General features: G+C 47.3%; 1 protein-coding gene across 1 annotated transcript in view; it reads right to left on the bottom strand.

Moving 5' to 3' along the window:
* The window catches only part of LOC134966780 (ATP-dependent RNA helicase DDX25-like), a 103186-nt gene that overhangs the window by 13504 nt on the left and 63874 nt on the right, over nucleotides 1-25808 (bottom strand). Inside the window, exons 6-9 of the mRNA XM_063943788.1 lie at nucleotides 25061-25163; nucleotides 24515-24629; nucleotides 22239-22416; nucleotides 3313-3550 (exon numbers count right to left, since the gene is read on the bottom strand). Coding sequence (XP_063799858.1) covers nucleotides 3313-3550; nucleotides 22239-22416; nucleotides 24515-24629; nucleotides 25061-25163 — 634 coding nt within the window. The remainder of the gene's footprint in view (nucleotides 1-3312; nucleotides 3551-22238; nucleotides 22417-24514; nucleotides 24630-25060; nucleotides 25164-25808) is intronic.

The raw sequence follows: 25808 nt of genomic DNA, 5'->3' as shown, positions 1-25808 counted from the left end.
AGCAGACTGAGCTCAGAAGCGCTCTCTCTAAGTTGCCAAACGCTGTATTGTTCCCTAAAGGGAACAATTATCTCATCTGTCCCCTGCACCTTCAGCCTCCAGTGAGATGAAGGCTTTGTTCAAGATCTGCAGTTGTCTCACTGTAAAAGGAAACTAAGGGATATAACAGCGTGCTTGTGTGAGCTTTAGCAAGAAACTCCGCCCCCTTCCTTTCCCGCCGCCGTGTACCCGCTCAGCGCTATTAAAACGTGGCTGGGTACACACTCACAAAGCTACACCAGGCTGTAGCCAACCAGCGCTATAGTTTTACCCCTCTGCGCCATGAGGAAACGCTGCCAGAATCTACTGCTCCCGCGGCTATGTAGTTGCGGTGTTCGTCTGCTGCTTCCCGCGGCTCTGTCGGAGCAGTCCACCCCCAACCCCACCCGGCAGGCAGGCTGGTAAAGCAGCGCTGTAGAGGGGTGCAGCGGAGAAGCCGCACTCTTACCTGAGTGGGAGACTCTAGGCGTGTGGCTGTGGATAGGAGGATGGCGAGCACTTTTCTTGAAGTGCTGGCAGACCTCTCCTGACGCGTCCACCGGCTGTCAGGTTTCCAGCCTCCCCAGAGTCTCTCATCTTCTTCTGTGTATAGTGCTGGAATACTAGAAGTGTGTCCGGCTCCTACGGCACATTAAAAAAAACCTGGGGCTTGTGGGGGATAAAGGGAGAGGAGTCTGCATACTCTTCCAATAAATTAAAGTGCCAGCTCCTGATAGCCAGCCTGTCTATCCCCAGTGTATTCCGCCTCCAGTGTCCCCTAGTGGATGCTAGAGAACATATTCTTCCCGGAACTCGGATATACTACAGGCTGGAACAGTTGGTGCACTTTTTACATGGTTCTCAATTCGATTTTTTATTGGATACATTTTTTTATTTTATTTTTTTTATACCCTGCATGTATGATAACTATTTTTTATGATCCACCTCCTTGGGTTCATGTGCATAGTATTTACGGATTTTAAATATGTGGCTTTTAAATGTAAATGAGAACACTCTGAATTTCTATATTAAGTAGAATATAAAATTACAAAAATAATAAATGATATTCAGTTTTCAATTGTGAGTTTGCTCAAACCAGCACCCATTGGGTAGAACAAGCGAAAGGTACCCCATTTGATTTTTGGGTGTTTTGTGCAGACAAAACAGCTTCTCTTATGCAACCACAGGCATAAATTAACCTTGCAGCTAAATTGTAAAGTCATCGTATTCTGGGACGTCTATATTCATTGCCGATAAGCGAGTGGGTATAAAAGGTTAATGGAGACAAAGAACCGCCAACCCAAAGATGTACAGTACGTTGAGTCTTGAGGTTCAAGATGAGTAGAAAACCAAGTTTGGCTTTGGAACCAAGAACAGCGAGAGTATAACATCCAAAATCAGCCTAAATCTGTCGGAATAGGAACAAATCAACCCCAGAAGTAGCATGGGTGACAATGACTTCTGAAGGGTGAGATGGCTGAACTTTTCCCTTGTAAGCAGCATTCGATGATGCCTCTCACCCACCGATCTGTTTAAGTAGCCAGCTGAACATTGAAGCACAACAAACTAGCCCCCCACCACAGACAGGTCCAAGTGGGCAGAAGCCCCGTCATGCTTTTTTTTTTTTCTTTTTTTTTAGCAGGCTTGGAGCCGGGGTGTCTACACCATCCAGACTGCCTTAACCTCTGAAGCCTCCACAGGAACATCCTATCGGTGGAGTTCCCCATATCTTCCTGACACACAAAAATGACTTAAGCCATTAAATTGAAATGGTGTCCACTCCTTCGGCAAAAATAAAAAGAAACTTATGTGCTTAGCATTATGGGGCACAGGGGGCAGACGGTCCACAAAAGTATAAGTTTGCATGTGTGCCTGATCCTGGATCGGAGCCTCATAGAATAGCTGGTTATCCCGTCTCCCTTAGATTGGATGCCAGAGAAATTCCTGAGCATGTCACAAACTCCCCACCTCCTGAGCCATGCTAAGACCACGAGAATAGAGCAATATGCCGACTGTTCCTCAATATATCCTCATCCCATTTTTCTACTGCAATATTGTATTGCTATGCTCTCTCTGAATGTGAATTACACGGACACAGTACTCTTGCTGATAATAAAGAGTACTTATCTTTATATGTCCTTCTAGTGTTACGCTTTCAGCATGATCCAAGAGAGGATAAGTAATACCTGCTACAGATTATCTGGTTGGTCAAGAGTCCAACTGGGTAACGCTGCCTGCTAGTGACACCGCTGGGTCACAACTGAAGCTTTATGGCTTTGTAAGTAACATTTATTAACATATCAAAGTCTTCGATCTATTTTATCAGAGCAAAATAATAGTTTGAATCTTATGTATAAACTAATAAAAACGTCTTTCTTACACACATGCGTTGACCAACACATTTTACTCTAAGCCTTCACCCGTGTATAGTGCAGAAGGAAAAAAGGAGTAACTGCAGTTGCACACTCTATGTACTAACACCACAGCTAATCAGAACAATTACAATAAAGTCTGCAATTTAACATGGTGTAAAATGGAGGTCCTTAGCATATTTTTAGGCCAAAAAAAATTGGGCCCACCTACCACATCCAGGTGACCTAATCAGGTAGGTCTCTAACATTCCTAAGGTTCAAGTCTAGAACGTATAGAGAACAAGACTCCTTGGGGAGGGAGGAAGGGGGAGGTGGTCCCCGAAAGCTGCTCCTTCTTATTAGTGTTTTAACTCAAATTGTTACATCTAACTAATGTGATGCCTTCGGGTGGTTGGGTTGTGCTGGCCTGAGGGGTCCCGTGCTCTGGACTACAACCTTTGGAGTGTTAGGGACCTACCTGATGAGGTCACCTGGCTGTGGTAGGTGGGCCCATTTTTTTGGCCAAATATTATGCAAAGAACCTCAATTTTACTCAAGTTAAATTGCAGCGTTTATTAGAATAGTTCTGATCGCAAGTGTTCTTAAGTGTTTCGAGTGTGCACCTGCATTTTCTCTTTTTTTCTGTAACATTGACCAACAGAGGCCTGATTCTAGAGGCCGTTAACTCGCCTTGATGATCTGGCCTAGATAACCGTAGAAGTGGTATAGTGGGGAAGGAGCTAGTCACACATTTTTAAATTTAAAATGCCAGCTCCCGACTACTGCACATCTATACCCCATGGTTTTTACGACCTCCAGTGTCCCCTAGCGGATGAAGGAGAAATGTACTTGCGGAGCCAATGGGACAGGCAAAGCACAATAACAGTTTAAAAGAAAGATCTGCACTCACAGAAGTAATGAATAAAAAGCCTGGCAATAATACCTGACAGAAGATAATGGCCTGAGCGATTGTTATGGCGCCATAGATGTTACACAGCGCCTGGTACTTGTCTTCCTTCTCTTCACAAGCGTCATAAAACTGCTGAATGTTATCAAGTGTCAGCTCTTCTTTCCTCAGTTTTATGATGTTAGGGTTTGGCACAATCTTCTCCCCAAAACACCACACGGACTCCTCAAACGTCGCGGAGAACAGGAGCATCTGGCAGTCTAGCGGCATCGCTCTGTGAAAATGGTATAAAACGCAATTCTCCAATATAAATCAGGAAAAGCAAAGCAGGTGCACAAACAAAAGAACAAGAAAAACATTTTTGGGGACTTACGTTAAATCCATTTCTCACAGTTCATTGGGGAACACTGGAGAAATGGGTACAGAGTACAGTAGAGTATGTCTGGGGGGTATAATGTGGCTCCGGTCTTTAAAACCCAATCTCTTAATTCAGGGTACCTTTCATCACCATCTTACCACTGTGTGCCTAGTGAAGGCACGATCCTTAAAGCAAAGGTTTCTCTGGCAGTGTGGTATGTCCATGCTCAAAGTATGACGTCGGAGGCTGAATGGGAACTTCAATCTTGTACAACAAGCGCCAAAAGACAGGCCAGAAGTACAGAATGGGAGTGAGAAAATAAAACAGCAACACAGAAGCATAAAGGGAGGGCAACCAGTATCCCCTAATGGGCTAACAAAATAAATTAATAGAACAACAAAAATTAAAAAAATTCAGGCACCTGAGGAAGGGGGTGGTAACAACAATGGAAACACCAGGAGAACGGTTAGGTTTAGGCATTAGAAAGGGGGTTAGGGAGCAGGGATGGGAAGGTTATGGAGTAGGGATAGGCACTTAGAAGGGGAGGTTCGGGTTAGGCACCAAGCAGGGAGGGTTAGGTTTAGGTAGCGGAGAAGGGAGGGTTAGGCACAACCGGGGAGGGTTAGGGGAGGGGGCATGGGAGGGTTACAGTACTTTTGGAGGGGCTGTCGGGATTCTGACCGCTGGAATCCCGTCCATCGGGATATCATACTGAATCCGAAAGGAAGTCCATCTGAGTCAGTCCATATCTACCAGAAGTATTGGAAAGCCATCTCTTCACCTTTTGAGGAAGCTACCAGGAGGAACAGGTAAATCAGTTGGATGCACCCATGAGAAATCCTGGCAGCTTAATCATCCTGTAGCAGAAGCATACCACAGTTCAATCAAAATGCCATCGTGTCAATATCTAGTTGCCTCTAAATGTTCCACCAGCTCCTGAAGGAACTCTGGATGGAACGAACACTCCCTGGCATGGATGGTTTGCCCTGCTGAAGAAATCTGCTTCCCACTTTTTTCACCCCAGGAATGAAAACCCCCGGGGTGTGGCTGGAACATTTTGTCCACCAATGTATGATCCAGATTCTCTCATAGCCAGGGCACTCTTGGTGATCCCTCAGTGCTTAATGTAAGTCACTGCAGTGGCACAGAAATGGATCCTGATGGCCCCCGTCCTTGCAAAACTGGCATCCGCCCACCAGTGTTGGGAATCGCTCTAAGCTCCAGCGCATTTATTGAGAGATTTGGCACCTCTGGAACCCAAAGATCCTGCAAGCGAGACTGATGACGGATAGCACCTCAGAGGCTGGTGTCCATCGCCACTACCGTCTACTGCCAGATGGAAAACAAGGGACCACCAGCAGAGCGACAGATGCACCACTGAGGACTGTCAAAAAAAGCCAACTCTAGAAGTGCTGGTGACACTTGCACCGTATCTGAGTCGGTACACTCTGTAACCGCCGCAAGTAGCATAGTCACAAATGTGGAGACCACAGGACCTTCTGCAGCACCTTCATGGAAAGGTGAACCAACACCTGAGAGACAACAAGGACATCACTCTCCACTGGGAAGGTGTCTGGTTGGATTTCTTGAGGCTGAACACGAGTCCATAACACAGCTGGAGAATTTGCCATGATCCTCCAGGTAAGTAAGCACGGTCATCCCACAGCAAACCTGCAGAGACAGCGGTGTCTTTCCCGGGATACGGTCACTAGGTCGACAGGGTCACTAGGTCGACGTGGTCATTAGGTCGACATGTACTAGGTCGACAGGTCAACATGAGTTTTTCAAAAAGGTTTCAAATTTTTTACTTTTTCATACTTTACGATCCACGTGGACTACGATTGGGAATAGTAACCTTGCGCGAAGAGGGGACACGGTGCACTAATTAGGGTTCCCGGTCACTTTACGAAGAAAAAGACACACAAAAAAGTTTTAAAAACTCATGTCGACCTTTTGACCTGTCGACCAGTAGTGGTCAACCTAATGACTGTCGACCTAAGTTGTGTCGACCCAACGACCCATAACCGTCCCTCCCAGACTGCAATATGTAAGTAAATGCCCGTGGATACCATGACCTCACCCTTCCATGCTGTTGACAACAACCCACAAGGACTCCATGTTGAACCGGTCACCCACAACAGACCACTGAGCAATTTCAGATTCGGGTTCAAAAGAACCAATGCGATTTCCGGGCCAGACAGATTTGCTTAAAAAGCCTAACTATTCCAGGTCTGCATTAATACTGCAGAGAGAAGGGACTCAATGGCTTCCCTTGGCTCAAATCATTGTGTGTTAACCACAGGAAAACTGGTAGTGAAAAAGACCAGGCATCTGTTGGAATCGAACCACTGGTCACATAAGAGAAGCAGATGGAGACTCCGCACTGGAGCACCTTGGTGAGCCACTTGCCCGTCAGCTGTACGGCTCACAGAGGGCTTGGAAGTTGATCTTCCAGCTGCCAAAGCCCATCTTGCTCTCTGCAACCCACCCATTCATGTACAGAGGACAAACCCCTGGAGATTTGACTTGTCACCTGTACGGACAAAAAGGATCCAGTAAGTTCCCGGGTTTTCTCTGTAACCTGGATGAATCAAGATGCACAAAGTATTGTATCAATAAAAAAGTATTTAGTTGCAATCAAGTATTCAAAGGTAGAAGTGATAAACATACGCCGATATAAAGGCATACGAATATCACTGATGTTCCCACATGGCTTTCCCAGATTATAATGAATGAAAGCATATGTCCCTACCCCCAAGTACAAAGTGGCATCCATGTCTCTAGCCAATTGCAGTCAAACATTTAATACATGACCATATAAGATGCATTCATTTTTAACGTCATCAACTCCAATTAAACACGTGACAAAGTAAAAGTAGACCTATACTAGCGCCATCTTGTGGTGTCAAAATATATTGCAACTTTAAGCAAGATAATTAAATTAGATAATATCCATATCAAAACAGACTGTCTAGGACAGAGGTGTCCGGCCCGGGCTCCTGCTTCAGTGTGACCCTTTAGCTCTCCATACCCTCTATTCGGACTCCTGGGGGTCGCCACCTGCTTCTTGGGTCCCCCTGCATCGGGTGAAACGGGTCGCGGAGCCGGCGGGTGCCCCCTGTGCCCGTGCAGGTTGCGGCCTTATTGCCTGGAGGGAGCCGGGTACTCGAGTCAGCCACAGCCCGGAAGTGACGCGACGGGACCGGGATTGAGACGCCGGACGACTTTTCCCCCTCCTGCGGCCCCCTCAACTGCTTTGGAGTTGCTAGCCTAGCGAGGCTTCCCCTACCGCTGGCAGCGGCGGTCGCTGTGTGAGGTCCGGCGCAACGGGGGAGAGGGTGCGTGGCTGCGCCTCTCGTCCTGACAGCGGCGGACGCTGCTTCCCCTCTCTGGCGGCGGTATTCTGCTCTCCGCTGCCACACGGGGGGCCTGGGGGCGACTAAGCGAAGCTCCACTGTCACCAATGCTGTGGGAGGCAACACAGCACCTCTCCTCCTGAGTCCTGGAGTCGGAGCCTGGCGGCGCCATCTTGAGTCCTGGCAAACCGCCAGTACAAGGAGCTGCTGCTCCCTGAAGCGGCTTCATAGTCCCACAAGGACTTCACCAGCTCGGAGGCACACAGTGGAAGACGGGGGACGGCTGCAAAATACCTCAGAGTGGACACTCCAGTAGGGGGTAAGTGACCTGCTGCTCCGGGATCGCAGTGGTGCCCCCTTACCATAGTAAAAGCCTGGACTGTGGCTTAGCTGACAACTGGGGGGGCTGCATTTCTCCAGGGCTCCTGCCTGCACACATCAAAAGTCCTGTTTTCAGCCTCACTTAAGCCCTCCGTCCCCCTGCATCTATACCCTGATCTCACACCCTGCTCTCCTGCGTCAGTGGGGGGGTGCAGCGGAATCGGGGGGAGGCTTGAGCCGAGTCTGCGCTACTCCGGGGCGGCCATCTTTCTAGCGGTCACCGACACCAACACAGCCTGCTTACCAGGGTTGTATGACGACCAGCCGGAGGACATAATCAACCTTCCTCTGCATGCTGTCATGCTGCCGACCCCAATGCCCACCGATACCTGCCTGATGTGTAATCTGCCATAATGTGACCAGGCCGCGCAGAGGGGATAACGGGGTGCAACACTTGCTGGGATATGTCCTGATATTTCCTTTCACGAGGCACTGTTCTGGATTCTGTTCTCTCCACTCAGACAAATGACAAGGCGACGCCGCTCTGGCAACTCATCAAAGCTAAACCCGCGACTTCACAAGCTGCAGCCTTCCGTACTTTATTTGGCACTCCCGTACCCGACCCCATTGCCTCTACGCTCCTCCCTGAATCCCTGTCATCAAACGTCATGGAGGATACTGGGGCCCTGACCTCTTCCCCAAAAAAACGCCGATCTGGAGCCGCCAGCAAAGATTCCGCCGACATGGCGGCAGTCCTTATACAGCTACGCTCTCTTCCGACTCGTCAAGACATTCAGCAGGATTTATCCAACATGGAGAAGCGGATTCACGATTCTCTTCAGGCAAGTCTCTCTACCATCCAATCCGATCTCACGCAAGTAGCAAATAGAGTGGTTGACCTGGAGGATCACAGAGATGAAACGGACTCTAAGCTCGCTGACTTGCATGACCTTGTATCCCGATACTCACGTACCACCGCTGAAATGAGACGTAGATTGGATGATATAGATAACAGAGGTAGGCGGAACAACCTGAGGGTCAAAGGTCTACCGAAAGATGTTCTTCCTCAGGGCCTGGCTGCGGCGTTTTCTACAATATTCAACGGTTTTCTTGGTGCAGACCCCAGCTCTCAAATAATGTTTGACAGAGCGCATCGGGCTCTCCGACCAAAAGGAGCGCCCACAGAAAAGCCTAGAGACGTCATCTGCCGTTTGCACTATTTTCAGGTGAAAGACTATCCTACAGAAGTCCAGACAGGCCCCGAATATAGACTTTAACGGCCATCACATACAGATTTTTCAGGACCTTTCATGGACAACTCTACAGCAGAGGCGTCTTCTCCACCCCCTTACGGAAGCTCTTCGGAAGAAGGATATCCAGTTCCGCTGGGGGTTCCCTTTAAGTGTCCAAGTGACCCGAGACGGGTCCTGTCGTTCTGCTCTGCACTGGGCCTACCGTTCATATCACTACCTAATTGGACGGACCCCTTGCAACTCCCCACTACATCACTCCCCCGCAGGGAGCCTTGGAGAAAGGTGGGCAACTCCAGACGACGCAATCGAGCTGGCAGGACTGATGATGCCTCTGAAGCCTCGTGAATGTATTCATCACTTTCATTTGTGATATCCTTTTATTTCTCTCTTGCATTTCCTTACTGAAAGCTCACATTGATTTTCTTACTGTTTGTTTAATGTATGGGCTTAACCTGTTTTGGGAATGCTTACTGCTATTTTAATGGTTGAGGTTACGTTCGAACTCTGCTCAGGGAGTTCCGTGTGTATTGAATAGACTGAGTGGCGGGGAGGGAGGTGGCGACTGTTTCCCTTTTTTTCGCTCGCCTCCTTCCTGGCCATGACGTATCCCTCTAAACTACCCATTTAATCAATTATCATAAGATTGTTGCGCCCGTTGTCACCCTTTGAACCCCCTTCTCTGCTGTATATTTTTTAGACCATGGGATACTTAGTTCTTACCCATGGCTTTCAATGCAGAGATTGCTATAATATGTTGTTTTATATGTTTTTTTTTTTTTCCCCTTTCTCTACGTTGAGTTATTCGTGTCCTCCTTTCTTTCCTCGTGTTTCCCCATCAGCCCCTTCCCTCACATACTACCGCCAACTTCAGGTTATTCTTGGTACTACACTATATTGGAGCCGTAGCTATGGTATATCGTTCAGTAAGTCAGTTTCCACATTCCTTCCATTATGGCTAGCTTGAAAGTCGTCTCTTACAATGTGAAAGGATTAAATATCCCTGAAAAGAGGTCAGGCCTACTACATACCTTGCATACCGATGGAGCGGACGTTGTTTTCTTACAAGAAACACATTTCAAGAGGGGGGCCTCTCCGGGTCTCCGCTCTCGCCACTTTCTAAATGGTTACTTTAACGATTACTCCGGAGCGAAGGCTAGAGGTGTCGCCATTCTCTTTGCCAAGCATCTGAGACTGACGAATGTTTCCGAATTGCAAATAGGTGATGGGAGGGGGATTCTGGTTAGAGCTACCATAGCCCATCAGACATTCACTTTTGTTAATCTCTACCTTCCTAACCAGGGCCAAACACGGTTCCTCAGGGACTCCCTGGAACTAGTTGAACAAAACCTGGTGGGTACTTTGGTGGTAGGAGGGGATCTTAACTGGGTCCTTGAGCCCCGCTTAGATTCCTCTTCTGGGTCTCCGAGGACTACTCTTAGAGAATCCAGACGGTTTAGAGCTGTCTTGCATGATTTTCAACTGGTTGACGCTTGGCGTCTTCTACACCCATCAGATAGGGATTTCACCTTTTACTCATCCCCACACAACTCCTACTCCCGAATAGATTACCTCTGCGTGAGCCATGCACATCTAGACCTATTGACTGATGCAACCATCGGCCAAATAGCACTATCCGACCACGCCCCAGTCATCCTTACACTCTCTCTCCGGCATCCACCTTCCAAACACTGGCGCTGGCGGTTCAATGAACAACTCCTTCGGGACCCCGTATCCCGAGCTCAGATTGAGAAGGCAATAGAGGACTACATTTCCTTAAATGCAACTGGCGATGTCTCTCCGGTGACACTGTGGGAGGCGCATAAATGTGTGATAAGGGGTAAATGCATACAACTGGGCACACATCTGAAAAAACAAAAGGCTGAGTGTAGAACCGCCCTGCTAGAGAAAATTAAAAAATTAGAATTGGCACATAAATCCACATTGGAGTTCAGAAAAAGTGTCGGACGCTAAACGGCGAGACAAGCTCTTAATACTTTGCTCAGCGATGGTACCCGCAGGGCATTTCGTAAATGTCGCCATAAATACCATAGATGGGGAAACAGACCCGGTAAACTTCTGGCACGTGCTCTTAGAGCTCAGAGATCCTTAACGTATATATCTAAACTCACAGACGCTGACGGGCGGTCCCATGCTTCTGATACGGAAATAGCTGGGATTTTTCATACTTACTACTCGGCTTTATATAATCTGACCTCTACACGTACATAGTCTGCACGCATAGCTCATAAACATGACATACAGATATTTCTAGACGAAATTACTTTTCCGACTATCCCAACAGGCGTTGCACAGGCCCTAGATGATCCTTTCACTGAGGAAGAATTGCTGGCCGCCCTAAAGTCTTCCCCCAATGGTAAAAGCCCAGGACCGGATGGTTTCCCGGTCACATATTATAAGGCCTTTCAGGATAGGCTCCGCCCCCTTCTCCTGCAGGCCTGCAATGCCATATCATCAGCGACCCCTCTGTCGGGCCAGTCTCTGAGCACCCATATTACTGTCATTCCGAAGGAATCCAAAGATCCGACACTCCCTTCCAGCTATAGGCCGATATCACTGCTGAATGTAGATATCAAATTATTTGCAAAAATAAGATTTTACTTACCGATAAATCTATTTCTCGTAGTCCGTAGTGGATGCTGGGGACTCCGTCAGGACCATGGGGATTAGCGGCTCCGCAGGAGACAGGGCACAAAAATAAAGCTTTAGGATCAGGTGGTGTGCACTGGCTCCTCCCCCTATGACCCTCCTCCAAGCCTCAGTTAGGATACTGTGCCCGGACGAGCGTACACAATAAGGAAGGATTTTGAATCCCGGGTAAGACTCATACCAGCCACACCAATCACACCGTACAACTTGTGATCTGAACCCAGTTAACAGTATGACAACGTAGGAGCCTCTGAACAGACGGCTCACAACAAGAACAACCCGAATTTTTTGTAACAATAACTATGTACCAGTATTGCAGACAATCCGCACTTGGGATGGGCGCCCAGCATCCACTACGGACTACGAGAAATAGATTTATCGGTAAGTAAAATCTTATTTTCTCTAAACGTCCTAGTGGATGCTGGGGACTCCGTCAGGACCATGGGGATTATACCAAAGCTCCCAAACGGGCGGGAGAGTGCGGATGACTCTGCAGCACCGAATGAGAGAACTCCAGGTCCTCTTTAGCCAGGGTATCAAATTTGTAGAATTTTACAAACGTGTTCTCCCCCGACCACGTAGCTGCTCGGCAGAGTTGTAATGCCGAGACCCCTCGGGCAGCCGCCCAGGATGAGCCCACCTTCCTTGTGGAATGGGCCTTGACAGATTTAGGCTGTGGCAGGCCTGCCACAGAATGTGCAAGTTGAATTGTGCTACAAATCCAACGAGCAATCGTCTGCTTAGAAGCAGGAGCACCCAACTTGTTGGGTGCATACAGTATAAACAGCGAGTCAGATTTTCTGACTCCAGCCGTCCTTGAAATATATATTTTCAATGCCCTGACAACGTCCAGCAACTCGGAATCCTCCAAATCACTAGTAGCCGCAGGCACCACAATAGGCTGGTTCAGGTGAAACGCTGACACCACCTTAGGCAGAAAATGAGGACGCGTCCGCAGTTCTGCCCTGTCCGAATGGAAAATCAGATATGGGCTTTTATACGATAAAGCTGCCAATTCTGACACTCTCCTGGCTGAAGCCAGGGCCAGTAGCATGGTTACTTTCCATGTAAGATATTTCAAATCCGCCGATTTGAGTGGCTCAAACCAATGGGATTTGAGAAAATCCAAAACTACATTAAGGTCCCACGGAGCCACTGGGGGCACAATCGGGGGCTGTATATGTAGTACTCCTTTTACAAAAATCTGGACTTCAGGAACTGAAGCCAATTCTTTCTGGAAGAAAATCGACAGGGCCGAAATTTGAACCTTAATGGACCCCAACTTGAGGCCCATAGACAATCCTGTTTGCAGGAAATGTAGGAATCGACCCAATTGAAATTCCTCCGTGGGGGCCTTCCTGGCCTCGCACCACGCAACATATTTTCTCCAAATGCGGTGATAATGTTGTGCAGTCACCTCCTTTCTGGCTTTAACCAGTGTAGGGATGACCTCTTCCGGAATGCCTTTTTCCCTTAGAATTCGGCGTTCAACCGCCACGCCGTCAAACGCAGCCGCGGTAAGTCTTGGAATAGACACGGTCCCTGCTGAATCAGGTCCCGTCTTAGAGGTAGAGGCCACGGATTTTCCGTGAGCATCTCCTGAAGTTCCGGGTACCAAGTTCTTCTTGGCCAAGCCGGAGCCACGAGTATCGTTCTTACTCCCCTTTGCCGTATAATTCTCAGTACTTTGGGTATGAGAGGCAGAGGAGGAAACACATACACTGACTGGAACACCCACGGTGTTACCAGAGCGTCCACAGCTATTGCCTGAGGGTCTCTTGACCTGGCGCATTACCTGTCCAGTTTTTTGTTGAGGCGAGACGCCATCATATCCACCTTTGGTTTTTCCCAACGGTTCACAATCATGTGGAAGACTTCTGGATGAAGTCCCCACTCTCCCGGGTGTAGATCGTGTCTGCTGAGGAAGTCTGCTTCCCAGTTGTCCACTCCCGGAATGAACACTGCTGACAGTGCTATCACATGATCTTCCGCCCAGCGAAGAATCCTTGCAGCTTCTGCCATTGCTCTCCTGCTTCTTGTGCCGCCCTGTCTGTTTACGTGGGCGACTGCCGTGATGTTGTCCGACTGGATCAACACCGGCCGACCCTGAAGCAGGGGTTTTGCCAGGCTTAGAGCATTGTAATTCGCTCTTAGCTCCAGTATATTTATGTGAAGAGACATCTCCAGGCTTGACCATACTCCCTGGAAGTTTCTTCCCTGTGTGACCGCTCCCCAGCCTCTCAGACTGGCATCCGTGGTCACCAGGACCCAGTCCTCTATGCCGAATCTGCGGCCTTGTAACAGATGAGCACTCTGTAACCACCACAGAAGAGACACCCTTGTCCGTGGCGATAAGGTTATCCGCTGATGCATCTGCAGATGCGATCCGGACCATTTGTCCAGCAGATCCCACTGAAAAGTTCGTGCGTGGAATCTGCCGAATGGGATTGCTTCGTAAGAAGCCACCATCTTTCCCAGGACTCTTGTGCATTGATGCACAGACACTTTTCCTGGTTTTAGGAGGTTCCTGACAAGTTCGGATAACTCCCTGGCTTTCTCCTCCGGAAGAAACACCTTTTTCTGAACCGTGTCCAGAATCATTCCCAGGAACAGCAGACGTGTTGTCGGGGTCAACTGAGATTTTGGGAAATTCAGAATCCACCCGTGTTGTTGCAGCACTACTTGGGTTAGTGCTACTCCGTCCTCCAGCTGTTCTCTGGACCTTGCCCTTATCAGGAGATCGTCCAAGTAAGGGATAATTAATACGCCTTTTCTTCGTAGAAGAAACATCATTTCGGCCATTACCTTGGTAAAAACCCGAGGTGCCGTGGACAATCCAAACGGCAGCGTCTGAAACTGATAATGACAGTTTTGCACCACGAACCTGAGGTACCCTTGATGTGAAGGGCAAATTGGGACATGCAGGTAAGCATCCTTGATGTCCAGGGACACCATAAAGTCCCCTTCTTCCAGATTCGCTATCACTGCTCTGAGTGACTCCATCTTGAACTTGAATTTTTGTATGTACAGGTTCAAAGATTTCAGATTTAGAATAGGTCTTACCGAGCCGTCCGGCTTCGGTACCACAAATAGTGTGGAATAATACCCCTTTCCCTGTTGTAGGAGGGGTACCTTGACTATCACCTGCTGAGAATACAGCTTGTGAATGGCTTCCAATACCGTCGCCCTGTCTGAGGGAGACGTTGGCAGAGCAGACTTTAGGAACCGGCGAGGGGGAGACTTCTCGAATTCCAACCTGTAACCCTGAGATATTATCTGCAGGATTTAGGGGTCCACCTGTGAGCAAGCTCACTGCGCGCTGAAATTCTTGAGTCGACCCCCCACCGTTTCTGAGTCCGCTTGTAAAGCCCCAGCGTCATGCTGAGGGCTTTGCAGAACCCGCGGAGGGCTTCTGTTCCTGGGAAGGAGCTGCTTGCTGCCCTCTCTTACCCTTTCCTCTGCCTCGGGGCAGATATGACTGTCCTTTTGCCCGCTTGTTCTTATAGGACCGAAAGGACTGCGGCTGAAAAGACTGTCTTTTTCTGTTGGGAGGGGGTCTGAGGTAAAAAGGTGGATTTCCCGGCCGTTGCCGTGGCCACCAGATCCGATAGACCGACGCCAAATAATTCCTCCCCTTTATACGGCAATACTTCCATATGCCGTTTGGAATCCGCATCACCTGACCACTGTCGTGTCCATAAACTTCTTCTGGCAGATATGGACATCGCACTTACTCTCGATGCCAGAGTGCAAATATCCCTCTGAGCATCTCGCATATAAAGAAAAGCATCCTTTAATTGCTCTAAAGTCTGTAAAATACTGTCCCTATCCAGGGTATCAATATTTTCAGTCAGGGAATCCGACCAGATCACCCCAGCACTGCACATCCAGGCTGAGGCGATGGCTGGTCGCAGTATAACACCAGTATGTGTGTATATACTTTTTAGGGTAGTTTCCAGCCTCCTATCAGCTGGATCCTTGAGGGCGGCCGTATCAGGAGACGGTAACGCCACTTGTTTTGATAAGCGTGTGAGCGCCTTATCCACCTTAGGGGGTGTTTCCCAGCGCGCCCTAACCTCTGGCGGGAAAGGGTATAATGCCAATAACTTTTTTGAAATTAGCACTTTTCTATCTGGGTTAACCCACGCTTCATCACATACATCATTCAATTCCTCTGATTCAGGAAAAACTACAGGTAGTTTTTTCACCCCCCACATAATACCCCTTTTTGTGGTACTTGCAGTATCAGAGAATATGCAAAGCCTCCTTCATTGCCGTGATCATATAACGTGTGGCTCTACTTGAAAATACGTTTGTTTCTTCACCGTCGACACTAGATTCAGTGTCCGTGTCTGGGTCTGTGTCGACCGACTGAGGTAAAGGGCGTTTTACAGCCCCTGACGGTGTCTGAGACGCCTGGGCAGGTACCAACTGGTTTTCCGGCCGTCTCATGTCGTCAACTGATTTTTGTAATGTGCTGACATTATCACGTAATTCCATAAACAAAACCATCCATTCCGGTGTCGACTCCCTGGGGGGTGACATCACCATTATTGGCAATTGCTCTGCCTCCACACCAACATCGTCCTCATACATGTCGACACACACGTACCGACACACAGCAGACACACAGGGAATGCTCTATTGAAGACAGGACCCCACTAGCCCTTTGGGGAGACAGAGGGAGAGTTTGCCAGCACACACCCAAGCGCTATAATATATATGGGAACAACCTTATATAAGTGTTGTATCCTTATAGCAGCTTAAATATATAAAATATCGCCAAAAAAAAAATGCCCCCCCTCTCTGTTTTACCCTGTTTCTGTAGTGCAGTGCAGGGGAGAGTCCTGGGAGCCTTCCTCACAGCGGAGCTGAGCAGGAAAATGGCGCTGTGTGCTGAGGAGAATAAGCCCCGCCCCCTATTCCGGCGGGCTTTTCTCCCGGAGTTTGAGATATCTGGCAGGGGTTAAATACATCCATATAGCCTCAAGGGCTATATGTGATGTATTTTTTAGCCATAAAAAGTATTATACATTGCTGCCCAGGGCGCCCCCAGCAGCGCCCTGCACCCTCCGTGACCTAATGGTGTGAAGTGTGTGACAACAATGGCGCACAGCTGCAGTGCTGTGCGCTACCTTCATGAAGACTGAAAAGCCTTCTGCCGCCGGTTTCTGGACCTTCAATCTTCAGCATCTGCAAGGGGGGTCGGCGGCGCGGCTCCGGGACGAACCCCAGGGTGAGACCTGTGTTCCGACTCCCTCTGGAGCTAATGGTGTCCAGTAGCCTAAGAATCCAATCCATCCTGCACGCAGGTGAGTTGAAATTCTCTCCCCTAAGTCCCTCGTTGCAGTGAGCCTGTTGCCAGCAGGACTCACTGAAAATAAAAAACCTAAAACTTTTTCTAAGCAGCTCCTTAAGAGAGCCACCTAGATTGCACCCTGCTCGGACGGGCACAAAAACCTAACTGAGGCTTGGAGGAGGGTCATAGGGGGAGGAGCCAGTGCACACCACCTGATCCTAAAGCTTTATTTTTGTGCCCTGTCTCCTGCGGAGCCGCTAATCCCCATGGTCCTGACGGAGTCCCCAGCATCCACTAGGACGTTTAGAGAAACTTATGGCTAATCGCCTTAAGCCATTATTACCAGATATAGTACACCCTGACCAGGTAGGTTTTGTTATGGGCAGAGAGGCAAGAGATAATACAATCAGAGTCATTGATCTGATAGCGCACGCACAGGCAAATGATGTCCCTCTTATGCTCCTCTCCACAGATGCAGAAAAGGCCTTTGATCGGGTGGACTGGGACTTTATGGAGGCAGTGCTCAGACGCCTGGGTCTGGGAGATGTTTTCTTGCAGAGGATTCTCTCACTGTATAGAGCTCCATCTGCTCGGGTTAGGGTGAATGGCGTTCTTTCTGAACCAATACCGATAACAAATGGCACACGCCAGGGCTGCCCGCTGTCACCTTTAATCTTTGTCTTATGTATGGAGGCTCTGGCCCGTGCGATCAGATGTAACCCTAACATTGTGGGCCTGCAGGTGGGCAAGATTGACCACCGCTTGGCCCTCTTCGCAGACTACTTATTGGCGGTCATAACGAACCCCTTAATTTCTCTACCCAGCCTTATGAAAGAATTTACGCGATTCGGAAACCTATCAAATTTTAAATTTAATTATTCTAAGTCTACGGCAATGAATATTACGCTCCCACCTGCTACGGCTTACCTTTTGGCGCAATCATTTAAATTTACATGGCAGAAATCCCATATTACATATCTAGGGATTCAAATCCCCTCGATGCTCAATGCCATAGTTGCTATTAACCACACCCCTCTCCTCCGCAAACTGCGTCAGGAGATGGCGTGCTGGCTCACGCAGAGGTTCTCATGGCTAGGCCGCATAAATATAGTGAAGATGAACATTCTTCCTAGGCTGTTATATCTCTTTCAAACCATCCCTCTGAAACTCTCCCCTAACTTTTTAGCTGAAGCACACAAGGCGATAAGCCACTTCATTTGGGGTGGGCGGAAACCTAGGTTCAAGCATAGCCATTTATCTAGACTGAAGTCTCAGGGCGGACAACAACTGCCTATGATTTCTACATACTATCATGCCACACTACTGCATAGGATTGTCGATTGGTCCCGCCCCAGTCCATATAGGAAACAGTGGGTTGATCTGGAGGTTTCTTCCACTAATCTTAATTTACAGGCAGTACCCTGGTCTCCTAAAATTAGCCGCTCATTCCATCCTACTGTGGGGCCCACTTTAGCTTTATAGCGGACATTTCGTTATAAGATGGGAGTCTCGTCTAGACGGACATCCCTCATACCTATTTTCGATAACCCACTGTTCCCCCCGGGAGAGTCCAATACGATTGCTTCTAGATGGGAGAGGGCGGGTGTGACAAGGGTGGTTCACCTGCTTGCGCATGGCAAACTCAAAGCGTTCTCCGAGATACAGGCAACGGGCGATATACCCGCCAAGGACTACTAGTTCTACCTCCAGGTGCGCCATTTCATTACCTCGCAGAAAGGAGCGATAGACCTTTATAAGGTTCTTACTCCCTTTGAATCCATGTGCAATCAGGAGACGGCCCCATCACACGTAGTGTCGGGTATTTACAAAATGCTACTGCAGGGCTGCTTCCCTGCTGTCCCTTCTTTCTGTGATGCCTGGGATAAAGACTTACTACATCGGGGAATCAAGATCCATTGGGATACACATTGGGGGTCATTCCGAGTTGTTCGCTCGCAAGCTGCTTTTAGCAGCTTTGCACACGCTAAGCCGCCGCCTACTGGGAGTGAATCTTAGCATAGTAAAATTGCGAACGAAAGATTAGTAGAATTGCGAATAGACACTTCTTAGCAGTTTCTGAGTAGCTCCAAACTTACTCGGCAACTGCGATCAGTTCAGTGCTTGTCGTTCCTGGTTTGACGTCACAAACACTCCCAGCGTTCGCCCAGACACTCCTCCGTTTCTCCAGCCACTCCCGCGTTTTTCCCAGAAACGGTAGCGTTTTTTCGCACACACCCATAAACGGCTAGTTTCCGCCCAGAAACACCCACTTCATGTCAATCACATTACGATCACCAGAACGAAGAAAAAACCTCGTAATGCCGTGAGTAAAATTCCTAATTGCATAGCAAATTTACTTGGCGCAGTCGCACTGCGGACATTACGCATGCGCAGTAGCAACTATTCGCTCCGTTGCGACAAAAAATAACGAGCGAACAACTCGGAATGACCCCCACTGTAAGGTTATGGCACAATGCTCCACTAGCCTGGAAGTTGTGGAAACACAATACAAATTATTGACGAGATGGTACAGGTGCCCCTCTCTTCTTCATAAATTTTACCCTTCAGTCTCTCCCCTGTGCTGGCGATGTGGTAGGGATACTGGTACGTTGATCCACATTTGGTGGGACTGCCCGTTGATTGCCCCCTGCTGGAACACAATTATTAAACTATCAGCGGAGATTCTGGGAGGTCCAGTGCCAACGGGCCCGGATTTTTGGCTTCTCTCACACTCAACTGTCCCCCTGTCTCACTACAAGAAGTCCCTCCTTAAACACTTAAATAATGCGTCGAGAGCGGTGCTCCCAGTCAGGGCCGGCAACAGAAATCTTGGGGCCCGGTACAGTAATATCTCTGCCCCCCCCCCCCCCCCCCGGCCTTGGTCCGTTGCTAGCAACACCTAGAACATCAGCCGCTACTACCACAACCAGACCTCCTCCCATCCTCCCCTCTCCCCGACCATCGGCTTCCGCTGCCACTTATAGAGGTTTACCTGTACAACTGCACATACAGGTACATCAATACACATGTTCTTATACATATAAAAATACACCAATACACAGAGATACACCAATATACATATACACACAGAGATACACCAATATACATATACACATAGAGATACACCATTACACATACAGATACACCACTATACATATATCTACATATACATACAAATTCACATGTACAAGTGTAGTGTTTGATGTCTTCATCTGGGACAAATCGCACATTGTCAATTTTGTATACTGCACTAGCTTTGTATTAGAATAGGAGTTACTGGCAAGTACAGGCTACTGTACTGCTGTAGTCAGGGAGCAGGACAGATGGGAGAGCTGCTGGAAGCTGTATTGGGCCTTCTGCTGCTGCTACCACCATCCAGAACCTCAGCTGCTGCAACAACAACCTACCCCACTTCCCCTCCGCGGGAGCAGCTCATCTTCTATTCTTCAGGTCACTGGCTGCAGCCTGCACGCCTTCATCATTCTAGTCGGCTCCTCTCTCTGAGGCTGAGCGTGTAGCCGGCCGCCACTCTGTCTGTCTCCTCCTCTTGCTCTCCGCTCTGTTTTGTGCAGCGCTGCCTGTGCCTGCGTGTGATGTCACACATCACACGCAGGCACAGGCAGCGCTGCACAAAACAGAGCGGAGAGCAAGAGGAGGAGACAGACAGAGTGGCACCCGGCAGCTGTCCGGAATCCAATCGCTGACTGTTTGCCGGGCCAGGAAGTAAAAATATATTAATCAAAGAGCCGCAGGGCCGGTAAATCCACTACTTATGCACCAATACTATCAGCCGCACTGTAACAGCCCGCAGCCATTCTTACTGCCCAGAACCTTGGGGCCCCTCACAATGCTGGGGCCCGGTACGGGTGTCCCCTTTGACCCCCCCCTGTCGCCGGGCCTGCTCCCAGTACATTGGCGGTCCGTTAACCCGCCGACAATATGGGAATGGTTCCAACGCATTGATTTCTATATGCATATGGAGGATGTTTACTCTGCCGCCTTAGATAAATACTCCGACTATATAGCCACTTGGCTTCGCTGGATAGAATTCAAGACCACTAAGACCTATGCTGATTACGCACCCCTGAATACACACTGAGGATGGAACTTGCTGATGCCTCCTCTCTGGTTTCTGAATGATTTACATATGTGACCTAATCCACTCCCCCCCCCCCCCCCCCCTTTTTTCCCTTTCTTCCCCTTGTCCACCCCCTTTTAATTGTTAATTGTTTCCAACTGTTTGCTACCTCAAATATTATATGGTTACTATGTTAATGAGTGATACTGTTACGAAGCGCTCTTTATTCCAGATATTATGTCTTCTGTTGCATGATATACAGCGTAGGATGACATATATATGTCTGTTAACCCTTTTTTCTTCTTTCTCCTTGATGACATCCTTGTAACTACAATCACCACGCTATGAGACTAATGTCTACGTTTTATTTTTGGACATACGTACTGCACTATATGGAAACTGTTTCAATTTGCAAAATGAAAAATAAAGAATTAAAAAAAAAAAAAAACAGACTGTCTAGGGCAGAGGTTCTCAAACTCGGTCCTCAGGACCCCACACAGTGCATGTTTTGCAGGTCTCCTCACAGAATCGCAAGTGAAATAATTAGCTCCACCTGTGGACCTTTTAAAATGTGTCAGTGAGTAATTAATACACCTGTGCACCTGCTGGGTTACCTGCAAAACATGCACTGTGTGGGCTCCCGAGGACCGAGTTTGAGAACCTCTGGTCTAGGGGCACTGGAGAGAAAAAAACATGCAGAGACCACCAAGGACAAAACTGTAGCCTCCAGAAGACCCATATCAAGGTTGGCTTTACACAGATACACATAAGCCGGACCGATATGCTCCATCAAATCCAGCCAGTATGAAACAGGACCTTAATTATTCCAACCATCACTCCACAGCCTTACTACCCCATGCCACTGGTAATCTAGAGATCCCCCGCCACAGCGAGTTCTCTATTTCCCACCCTTACGGGAGCAGCGTCCGAATCAGGATAAATGAAATTGCGGTCAGGTTTCGTCTATGCTTCTACAAACAGGTCCTCTAACCAAGAAGAAAGACACTTGCTGTCCCTAATTGTGCCGGATACTCACTGCTAGTGGTGCGGGGACTGGGCAGGAATGGGAACCTAACCGTGTACATATTGCCCAGCCTCCCGGAAGTGATCCCGTGGTAGGAGGGGGCTGCCGGAAGATTGAGGTGCCGTTGAAAGGCGACCCAAAACAAATATTTCATAAGACTGTTAAGACAAAAAAAAAAAAAAAAAGGCAGCAAACAGGATACCTGGCTTCCGACAGGCATTTGCCCAAACTCAAGTCCCAGAAGCCTTTGGGGTATTTAAGAGAGAGGAACCCGCACTTTTAAAGTGCCCCAGTGGAGCTTACAATCTACATTCCCTACCGCATGTACACACTGGGGTAGTATTTTTTTGCTGGAAGCCAAATGCCCCGAGCGTAGATTCTACATCTGGCAGCCGAGGGTTCATGTTACCCTACGTTACTACATTCATTCACTGTGAGAACCTGTGTTATACATAAAAAGCCAAGAGAGGACACTGCACTGACTGTAGTAGAACAGGATGTGTATTTCCATACAGTGACTGCTCAGATAGTTCTGGATCTTATGTTGTAGCTACATAAGGAACATCGGCATCCAGAGACAGGCAGAAGGTATCTGCAGAGACTTACCTCTTCACTCGCACACTATGGTCAGAATGACCCTGTAACCCAATCATGACATCCGCTTCATCCAGGACAAACACACGGATCTTCTCCAAGTTAAAAAGCTTTAGCTTGAAGCACCAATCCATTACTGTTCCCGGGGTTCCGACGATGATCTGAGCTTCTATTCTGCTGCCTCTGGACGCTGAGCAAGAAATCAGATGAGACTATGTAATCAGTAGCGTGCATTTATTATATAAAAACTGTATATTAGAATTGCATTATGCATATGCTGGGTCACAGCAGTCTTCTCCAAAGTGCCACCCCACCACACGCTCTGTAATGTATGCATTTATAATATTACTGTAACCTCGTTACCATGATTCCTTTGGTGTATTCAATAAATACATTAATTAAAAAAAAAAAAAAAGAGGATGTCTACTCTTCTATAATAATGTGTTTATTAATTTGTAGTTTCTCTGAAGTTCCACAGCACAGTTTCGCTCCCTGCAGGAGGGGCATAGAGGGGAGGAGCCAGCACACCTGAAGAAATTTAAAGTGCTGAGGCTCCAATGGAACCCATCTATACCCCATGGTACTAAGACCATCCCAGTATCCCCTAGGACGTTAGAGAAATGTGTATTTTCTACCAGGGAGCTTTGCGCCTTTACATGTAGAAAACATTTGGCGTCTACGTTTCATTTTGCAACTATTACCAAACACATTGACTTTTCTTTCAAACTTCTGAGTTTCTCAGCCATGTCTCTCTATCATCGAACAATATTGTTTGCTTGCGTTGGAATGTGGCCTAACTTGTATTCCCTACCTGGATACACTTGTATACAATCCAGAGTACAGAACAGATAACAGAAAACGCTTCCACCAATTGCACTACTGTAACATTCAGTGATAACATGAACAGCTAGAGATTTTGGCTGTATTCACAGGGTGGAGTATCTGGTCCCCAATTTGTACATCTTATAATTCACATCTATTCCTGAGTGATACACACGTTCGTTTTTCCCAGTTTAATATTTCACTTAATCAAGATGGCGCTAGAATATTAAAGACACCCAATACATTTTATTAAGTGTTAATTTAGCTTTCAAATATTCAGTTAGTGCGCCAGCCACGGGTAACCTTTCCTTGCGTACTTGTGTATGTGACGTGAAAATTGCCCTCATTACCTAGGTGATATGTACTTCCTATTGTACATAATAGGGAGAAAGCTAAACGTAATTTTATATATATTATTATTTATTATTATTATTATTATTTAACGAGGAGGAAGCGGTATGGAGGGGCTGGACTGAGGTGACCAATCATATGCCAGGTCCTACAAGATATATATGGGCACCAATGCGCTAATCACAAATGTTCTTATCAAAGTCCAAATATCTTACATCAAACGATGTGTCAGAAGTATTCAGTCTCTATTCCAATGTTCCTCCCAGAATAGTCAGCGTACCGTGTGGAAAAGGACCTTAATTAGGAATATATCCTCTTGTCCTCACATATGTAGCTCCACCACAGGGATAGATGTTACCTTTAAATTTTCCAAAGATAAACGGAAAATAGTGCAAGTACAGCCGAATGCAAAGTTAAAAATTATATTTTAATAAAGTTGCACGCACAATAAACAGAATGATAAAAGGCATGTAACCACTATTGTGGGTTAGGACATTTGCCAGGCATTCGTGCAGTTACCCTCCCAGATCTCAGATGGGATGATGCGGCTCAGCGGTCCGGATACACTGAACCTCACTCACAGGAGACTGTCACCGCCAGGAATTGTCCACAAAACACCAGTCACCACGCCTGAAGCTTTTCGGACCTCCGTCCTTCATCAGAGACATAATTAAGGTCCTTTTCCACACGGTACGCTGACTATTCTGGGAGGAACATTGGAATAGAGACTGAATACTTCTGACACATCGTTTGATGTAAGATATTTGGACTTTGATAAGAACATTTGTGATTAGCGCATTGGTGCCCATATATATCTTGTTCTGCCTATTATCAAGGGACCTGTGAGGAGTCCTTTTTGGTGCACTAAAGCTGCTGTTCACAGTTGGCGCGATATACAGAAATATTTCTTTTCAAGTTAATTATATGCCAGGTCCTGTTACTAGTAAACTCGTACTGGTGCAAGATTTCCTCCTCTGTGAGGAAAAGCACTCAAGGCAGCCAGGGAAGATGTGGCAGTAACAGCCTTAAAGGGAGGAGCATCAAACCTTTGAGAGACACATTGCCCGATTCAAAACGCAAGCACAGGTCCAATACACTGTAACAAAGATACTTACGTCTGTTTCCCCGTATAGCGTAAATCACATTGATGCCGTCACAGAACCGCCCCATTTGTTCTATAACTTGTCCTGTTTGCAACGCCAATTCGAACGTAGGACTGAGACAGATACACTAGGGGGGAAAGGGGTGGTGATAATATAAGCACAAGTTTTCAGATATGAATCACAAAGGTAATATTCATAGTCCAGAGATACCCAAATATTCTACTACAGCTGTTATGAAGTATAGTAATGCCTTCTATGCTCCATTACAGATCCCAAAATCTCCTCCCATGTAATTAGGAAAAGGCCGTGATGGGATTTGCACAGGTCACAATGCAGAGAAGGCAGTTTTAAGAGCTGCTGTGACATCACTGGGAGGAGCGGACAGAGGGGATCAGAGCTGGTGACTGAGTGGACCATAGAGTCCTTGGAATCTGAGGGTAAGAAGCCTTTAATGACATATTATGAAGTCATTCTCATCTCTACTTACCTGCTACAAAAAGTAAATTAGTTTGTCCAAAGGGGAACAAACCCTGTAAGTTGGCCCAGTCAGAAACTCACCTGTGGATATTTTTCCTGGGCCTCCACGCGACTGAGCATGGCGAGGACGAAAGCGGCTGTTTTCCCAGTTCCGGACTGGCTCTGAGCGATTAGATTCTGGGGGCTGCAAACAGCACACGTATGAGAGAGGTCATAGAAAGATAAACCGCAGCGAAACCATCTCCTGGAGCACTGACAACTGAGAACAATTCCTTCACTAGGAAAACACTGAGAACAAAATAATCCAATACAGGTTGAGTCTCCCTTATCCAAAATGCTTGGGACCAGAGGTATTTTGGATATGGGATTTTTCCGTATTTTGGAATAATTGCATACCATAATGAGATATCATGGTGATGGGACCTAAATCTAAGCACAGAATGCATTTATGTTTCATATACACCTTATACACACAGCCTGAAGGTAATTGTAGCCAATATTTTTTATAACTTTGTGCACTAAACAAAGTGTGTCTACATTCACACAATTCATTTATGTTTCATATACACCTTATACACACAGCCTGAAGGTCATTTAATACAATATTTTTAATAACTTTGTGTATTAAACAAAGTTTGTGTACATTGAGCCATCAAAAAACAAAGGTTTCACTATCTCACTCTCACTCAAAAAAGTCCGTATTTCGGAATATTCCGTATTTCGGAATATTTGGATATGGGATACTCAACCTGTAATACAATCTTTGCAAAAAGAAAAGGAGATTTATGGTAGATTTACCTTTGTTAAATCTCTTTTTGCGAGGTACACT

This window comes from Pseudophryne corroboree, chromosome 10 (assembly GCF_028390025.1).
Source record: "Pseudophryne corroboree isolate aPseCor3 chromosome 10, aPseCor3.hap2, whole genome shotgun sequence".
NCBI classification, from domain to species: Eukaryota; Metazoa; Chordata; class Amphibia; order Anura; family Myobatrachidae; genus Pseudophryne; species Pseudophryne corroboree.
This window is presented reverse-complemented; position numbering and strand designations above follow the sequence as displayed.